Below are 7735 nucleotides of genomic sequence, written 5' to 3'. Positions count from 1 at the left end.
AAAAAAAAAAAAGGTCGAGAAGGGAGAGGGTTGCCATGTTGTGGGGCTGTTAACCAATGTCATAAAACAGTATGTATAGTACTGTTTCATGAGAAACTATCTGTTCTGTAAGCCTTCACCTGAAGTACAATACAAAAAAAAAAAAAATGTGTACTGACTGTTTAATGAGAAAATATTTGTCCTGTAAACCTTCACCTAAAGTACAATAAAAAAAAATACTTTAAAAAAAAAAAATCCCCTGAAGCCTTCTTTAAACCAAACAACAGTCTAGTTTATTATCTAGTAAGGACTGTCCACTGTAAGCTTTATGCTCTTTTAAAAAACTTCACTGCTGTTGTGCACCGTCAAGTAGATTCTGACTCATAGTGACCCTACAGGACAGAGTAGAACTGGCCCATAGGGTTTCCCTGGCTGTGATCTTTACAGGAGCAGATCGTCAGGTCTTTTCTCCCACAGAGCGGCTGGTGGGCTTGAATCGCTGACCTTTTGGTTAGCAGCCAAGCATTTAACCATTGTACCATCAGGGCTCCTTACTATATGGGATCAAACTGTTAACAGCAACTTGAAAGGTTAGATAGCAAGCTTGGGGGAAGTGAGTTTATATCCACAGGGGAGAAACAAGTTGGAAAACGAGGGTGAGAATGGCTGCATAATTTGAAGCTTGTGATCAATGTCACTGAACACTACACGCAGAAATTGTTGAATTGGTATATGTTTTGCTGTGTGTATTTTCAACAGCCACCACAAAAAAAAGAGCCTCTCTAAAAATCAAGACGTAATTCTAACTTCATGAAATTGACTTAGATAATTTCCCTATCAAATCTATCAAAATGAGTCTCCTACCTGTTCTTTCCTGGTGGGGTACTTCAGGATGTTTGCTTTGAAAAGAGGGTACTTTTCATAGTTATAATCGTACATCCATTCACAGAAATGATTCCCGATGTCAAATCCCCTGAAATACGGGAGAAGAGAGTACACAGCATGAAGCGAACTGCTAGGCCAGGAGGCTCCCAGCTTACAGGGAAAAAAAGAGGCTGGGTCACGAGCACCCGCCCAGACCCCGCTGGACTTCCCGGGTTTACGAGAGCATGATGCTTTCACGACAGGACAGCCCACTGGGGGCTTTCTGCTGAAGCCATACAGGTGCCACCTGAACCACTACTCGGGCTCCGCGTGTTCAAGAGCACCCTCTGCAGTCAGGGCTTCTAGGAAAGGGAAAGGGTTTCAGAAGCAAAAAGAAAATACAGATTCTGGATTTTAACTCCTCCTCCCCACTCCCCCTCACACAGTGAGCCAAGGACAGGGGCCAGCGCTGCCTCTTCACACAGTCACCACAGGCCACTGGGACGAACGCTGTAGCTCCCAGGCAAAGAGACTTCAGCTGGGATTGGTATTTTCACCTATTCTCTCCCACAACTGGTTCATCAAAGTATCAAGACAGTGAAACGCCTGGAATGAAGCGTTCACTTACACATCTCACCTGTAGTTGTAACTGCTGTATTCAAAGTCTATCAGCATCAGCTTCTGTTTTTCAGAGTCCTCCCGGCCGTCCAGCAGTAAGATATTACCTGCAAGAAGGTTTGGAGTTTTTACTCCAGAGTAGCTCCCGAGTAGCCTGCCTGGCTCTCCCGGGAATCTGGCTTCTCGTTCAGTTTTCTAGGGCAGCACTGCCCAACCCTTCACACGGTGGCGCGAAGGAAACACGTCTTGGCCAGCCACCAGCGGCCCTGCAGCCCGGCCAGCCTGCCTGGGAAGCTCGATGAGGATGCCGGCAGGAGCTCAGCTGCCACAGAGCCACAGTGGCCACACTCAGGCCCACTGCTCTGTTCATGTCTGTTTTGCCTTCCCAATAAAGAGGCTGCCAGCAGTGTTCCCACCACTGTATTCCTTTAGGGCTGAGCCCTGGGCCAGGAGTGAGCTGGGCGCCAGACTGGCTGTTCAGCACAGGCTCCTGGCACCCCACACTCTGCATGATGCTCAGTGTCTGGGTACCGTTTCCCGAGTGAATAAGCCAACGGAAACCACCCACAGCAAATGCAGCAGAGGGGCAAGTATGAGGGTAGCAAACACCAGTGAGGGTCTCTGAAAAGCTCCCAGGCTTTTCAGCGTCCTTCTTCCGTTTCCAGTAGCAACACAAGGGCGAACTGGAGGTAGACGGCCAAAGCAGCAAAGCAAACGTACGCCCTACCCACTCTACACTTCGCCATCACTTGAGCCGAGCCTCTCGGTGACACCCATGCAGTTTATTAGCCAAGGGTGACGCTCACAGCTACAGCTGACATTTCCACGCCGTGCTTGACCTGAGACTTCTGCCTTTCAGCTCAAACTAAGCATTGCCGACAGGGAAATACTCTCAACATTCAAAACAAAACAGTGAGCCTGACAAGGCAGGGCCTGCGGAGGGACCTCAGCTGCGGCCGGGGAGGGCAAGGGCAACAGTGCAAAGCAGCAGCAGCAGCGAGGAGGAGCCAGCAGCACAGCTGGGAGCAGTGCAGTTCGATGGGAATCTCCGATCAGATGAAGTCTGAAAGCGTGCCAGGTGACGTTCTGGTACAGTGAGGAATACTATGGCATCGGAGCTTTGTAAAGCAGAGGACCCCAATGTCGTTACTAGCACAGGGAGCTGAGAAGAGAGAAGGGGGCTTTGCTAGGCTACTGTGTGCTGCGTGGTATGGAAGGGAAAGGCCGGGACTGATTGAGGAGGCAATCTTGCTTTTTAATTGTTTTTCCAGATTAAAAAGGTCATAGACGGTCACCGTAAAGATTTAAACACTGAAAAAAAACACAACTTAGAAAGTTAAAATCCCTATCTCCACCCTCAATAAGTGAAAACTCTTTCAGATTTTATCTATAAATGCATTTTTTACAAAAAGGGGATGATACCCTGCATGTTTTCCTGAAACTAGCTTTTTCCTCTTGGTACATCCTGGAGATCTTTCTGTTGTACGAACACGGTCTCCTTCTTTTTAATAGTTATGCACTGCTTCACTGTACGGCTATGTGGTCAGCTAACGTATCTACTCCTCGAGTGATGGACACGGCTGGTACTCATCATGACACCAGAGGTCCTCCCGTAAGCACAGGCCCAAGCCCGTTTCAGCCTAACAGGGAGCAATTCTTACCTTCTTGACAGTCATTATGACAAAATACAACTGGCGAGGGAGTGGACTCAAGCAACGATCTGGAAAAGAAAGGTGTCACTCTCACACAGCGCACTTCTGACCGAGACGCAAACAGCGTACTCTCCCAGCATGCACTGCACTGACAGGTGCTCCAAACCAACCCACGGCCCGTGTGCATTTCTCACCATGTGGCAACCGTTCTACTGCGACTTGAACCACCACTCCCTACAGGCCCATGAGTGCACCATGCGTGCCCCCGCAGGCCCTCTGCACGCGCTGCTCCTCTGCCTGGAGGCCTCCCCTTCCTTACCCCCTAGGTCTTGGCCTGCACAGCCCCCCTCGGCGAGCCCTCCGCTCGCCCAAGCCCACGCGGAACCCTCCACGTTGGTCTCCATTTTGGCCTCTGGTTTCCTTCACAGCGCCCATCACAATTTGACATGATTTTATGCGTTTCCTTGTCTTCTGTCTCTCCCAATAGAACAGAAGCTCCTTTGTCCTGGTCCCCATTTCCTCGCCCCAACCCTAATGCCCAACACAGCAGAAGCTCCAGCGTGTGACTAGCTGAAGGTGTCCATACCTATCAGAGGAGGTATGCTGGCACCCAGCCTCACACTGAAGACACTACAGCAGCCTCTACTCAGAGGAGACCAGGACCGAGATTCTTACTGGTCCCCAGAGCTTAGGTAACCCTTTCCTTCATCTGCTTAATGCTGCCCGCCTGCCTGCCCCGTGATTTCCTCTACTGCCCTAGTCTCCCAACCATTCCCTTGGCTTAAAATCACCTGAAATTTTACTTCCTCCAAGAAACCTCCATGGACTGACGGGAGAAGTCATAGCATTTGTATAAAACTACTTCCAAATGACAACATTCATCTGTCTAAATTCATCCTGCAGAACTACCATAAAATGCCAGACACAGGCAATGTTTAATCACTGTGCGTTGATGACAGTTTGAGTTGACTACGGATATTCAAATTTCTGGACAAAGGTGCTGATGAAGTGAGAAAACGAAAGCATATGCTCACCTCAAGTTTTCCATTTCCAAAGGCAGATTGTAACTGAGGAGTTTGTGTAGTTTCATTCTGGATTCCCCGGTAAATTTAATTCTCAGCACTTGATTGAGGTATCTTTGCCAAAAAAGGAAACAAAGGATCAGTGCACAATGCACCCAGGCCCCTTCCTGGGGCTTTAGTCAAACCTTCAGTACCAGGACCTTCACACAGCAGTGGGTGGGGGGTGGTTCACTGGGTTCTAGGAAGTCCATTTAGCGCCCACCCACCCAGCCTTGTGATTACATCTCTGCAAACAAGTCTTTCCTGATTCCAGGCTTTCTTTTTACATGCAAGAGAGATTTATTCATGAGACAACAGAGCCCACTGGCAGCCTGCATCTCCGACAGTCAAAGGCTCCAAGGCGGAGCTCTGACCACCACAGGGTGTCAGGCACTAAGTGCCACCAGTGTTAGCCGAGTTAGGACCAAGTGAGCTGACCACTTACTTTTCCATTGTTCCAAAAAGCCACTTTGGTTCCTTATTAAACGGCATTTTCATACCATGAAATGTGGCCATCTTCTCAGCTATTTCTGCAGAAATATCTGGTAAACTTAATTCTTCAGTGTCTAATCGTCGGCTCTGGAATGAAGGGAGGCAGAAAATGGGCTTACCCAGGTGACCTAAAGCGTCGACCTCACACAGTTTTAAGAACTAGCAGCCAGTTCATGTAGGGCATCTAACTCCCACTCAGTGCCCAAATTCCCTTAGGAATGGCTACTGGGCCCGACACCCAGGCCTCTCCCATGCAGGACACCACGGGGGCCGGAGATGGTCCCAGTCCTCAGGAAGCTGACCACTCAGGTAAGAGGGGGAATCCTTTCATGAGTTTCCAAACCTGGCTGGGAGAGGGAAGGCAGGCCAACGAGGATCAATATCACCAACCACACAAGTTAGCGCTGAGGACCCAGAGTCACCCTTCAGCGGCGTGTTTAATTAGAACTCTCGAGTGCAAAGCATTATGGGAGCCAGGTGTGGGAAGGGTGCAGGGCCATACCTCAGACAGACACAGGACTCTACAAGAGGGCATACTGTAACACAAAATGTTAACAGCAACATGAAAACTGTCCCAGAATGACAAGAAAGGGAAAATAATCCTGACTTCTTGGAAACAATAGATTTGAGCTAGGCCTTGAAATGTGGGAGGGGTTTGACAGGGAAGATGGGGGTGGCGAGATTCTAAACAGTGGGAAGGAGTAAACAGAGATGGAGCAGCTAAGATGAATGAAAAGGAGGTGATCACTGGGGGCAGGGGAGCCCACAGATGCAGCAGGGAGTGGGCAGGGCAGGGTCAGCGGGCCCTAGCAGCGAGTTCTATCAAGAGGCTGAGAGGGACAAGGTAAAAAACGGAATATTTCAGGGCAAGCAGCCTTAGGAGACTATGGAATACTAAGTTTCATATCTATTTTTAATTTTGGATGACTATGTCTTTGCAGGAAAGATAGGTTCTCATGTAGGTCAGAAGAAACTATTTCTCTTTATTTCTGACGCAGTTTAAGAACAGAGGTCACACTGAGTATTTCGGTGAGACCAAGAGCCCCTCTTCCGTCCAGGGGACGTGTCAGCAGACCAGTCAGGAACACATCTTACCGGAATGAACTGCTCCAGCCGGCCCTGGGGAAAGATCCCATAGAGTTTGGGACCTAGAGACCTCTCTGCAAGAATGGCAAACATCACACTCTCCAGAACCATGGCCTCGGCCCCCTGCAACGACAGCAACAGGTCAGAGGTTCCCTGGGGTCTGCTCTGTGCCAGGGATGCCACGTGCTTTTACAGGAACAGGCTCATTGGATCCTCACAACAACTGGATGTTTATTATTATCATCATCCCCATTTTAAATACGAAGAAACGGAGGTTCCAAGTCACAGATTTTGTGATTTGAAGATCCGTGCTTGAGGGCATTATACTGTATCGATGAGATTGAAAATGTAAGTTTAATGTAGGTCACTGGCTCCAGAAATAGAACAATATCAATCAGTGCTTTTATTGCTTCTATTTATATTAAAATCTGTGTCTGAGTTTCACCCTTGGTGTCTTACCAAAGGTCACAACGCCACTCATCCTGGTGAGGGCCCGTGTGCCTTTCAGTTTAGAGAGCCAAGAGAAAGTGAAGGGTCCAAAGGACCCCCTGGCCTTGTTAAGCTGGTCTGTGGCTCCACTAAGTTCCAGAATTACTGATTTAGATCTGGGGTCTCTGGCTTTTTGCCCCAAAGAGCACTCTCACATGGGGCGTTCAAGGTTTCTATTTTCCACCTTTCCACCCAACCTTTTAACCTCTGTAGTTGAATGTTTGTCTGCTTGCCAAAATCTCTATGGTGCTCAAATGCTCTGTCTTCAACCCCACTAACTAGTGAGGGATATATAATCATCTTGCCTTCAAACTCCATCCCTCAGGCTCAATTCAAGTTCATTCCTTAGTTCTTTTTTCCTTAAACAGAAAATCACAGCTTGAGAATTCCCATCGGTTGGGGTGAAGGCGTTGGAAAGGAGTTGTTCTGAACCAGAAGGTGCACCTGAATCCCCTCAAGAGATTTTACAAATTTAAGATTCCTGGGTCCTACCCAGAGTGTTTCTAACTTAACGTATCTAAGGAGGGGTGCTGACAGGTGTGTTCTGAAAAGGCTTCCGGATGACTCTAACTCACCCCTTCTTAAGACGTGTGCTGTGGGGGAATATGATTCCAAAGCAACACTGCTCAGGATCAAACAGAGCGCTTTAAAATGCACTCACATTACAAAACACAAGCCAAAAAGCCAACAGAACAAACTCATTAGGCAATACAAAATGCTAGAGTTAGTGAGAAGAAAACAAAAAAAAGAGAAAGGTACTCCCAAAGGCTACCAGACCACGTGAAAGTACAAAGTACTTCAGTCATGCTTCATTGTGTGGGAGGAAAACGGGTTTGTTGGTAATCCACAATTACAGTCCACCCATCAGCTTGTGTGACCCCCCAATTATGGTTACTCCATCTCTTGTGAGGCCAAGTCTTTATCTACTGATTTGTAACACTGTGTATATGATAATACAGATACAACGTCAATCTATCAAGTTAATGCATTCTGGAGCAGCATTCAGTATCACACGGGTATTTCTAAGACCTTAAAGGGGCCCTGGTGCACAGTGGTTAAAGCAATCGACTGCTAACCAAAAGGTCAGAGGTTTGAAACCACCAATGGCTCAGGGGGAGAAAGGTGTGTCAGGCTGCTTCCGTAGAGATTTACAGCCTTGGAAACCCTACAGGGTCGCTGAGTCAGAATCAACTCAACAGCAGTGGGCTTTGGGTTTTTAAAAGAGAAAGACAACAGATCCTTCATATCTCTATTTAGTTCTCAGTCCCTCGTTTGACACGCACAGGCCTGTCCAGGAGGCACGGTCACCGCTAGACCATTTTACCTCAGGCCCTGCTTCACACACACCCCACAGGGGAGTTTACCCAGAGGCCATGTGTCCCCCAAATGATCTACCTCCAGACAGACTCCACTGCGACCCACTGAGCAGCCACCCCACGGTGGCTGAACTCAGCACCGAGACTAAGTAATCGGCCATTTTGTGGCTCTTCGCAG

General features: G+C 48.2%; 1 protein-coding gene across 4 annotated transcripts in view; it reads right to left on the bottom strand.

The window, feature by feature from the left end:
* CHKA (choline kinase alpha) overlaps window positions 1–7735 on the bottom strand; it is a 37970-nt gene that overhangs the window by 11146 nt on the left and 19089 nt on the right. For 3 of the 4 annotated variants that reach the window (XM_023738149.1, XM_023738150.1, XM_023738152.1), the window contains 6 exons: window positions 5762–5875; window positions 4620–4753; window positions 4148–4249; window positions 3123–3181; window positions 1481–1568; window positions 844–952 (listed from right to left, as the gene is read on the bottom strand). In XM_023738149.1, coding sequence (XP_023593917.1) covers window positions 844–952; window positions 1481–1568; window positions 3123–3181; window positions 4148–4249; window positions 4620–4753; window positions 5762–5875 — 606 coding nt within the window. The remainder of the gene's footprint in view (window positions 1–843; window positions 953–1480; window positions 1569–3122; window positions 3182–4147; window positions 4250–4619; window positions 4754–5761; window positions 5876–7735) is intronic. The other variant, XM_023738151.1, reaches the window with a different exon arrangement.

This window comes from Trichechus manatus, unplaced genomic scaffold (genome assembly GCF_000243295.1).
Source record: "Trichechus manatus latirostris isolate Lorelei unplaced genomic scaffold, TriManLat1.0 scaffold00113, whole genome shotgun sequence".
In the NCBI taxonomy this organism is placed as follows: domain Eukaryota; kingdom Metazoa; phylum Chordata; class Mammalia; order Sirenia; family Trichechidae; genus Trichechus; species Trichechus manatus.
The sequence above is the reverse complement of the archived record's forward strand: the minus strand, read 5'-3'. Positions and strand labels throughout refer to the sequence as shown.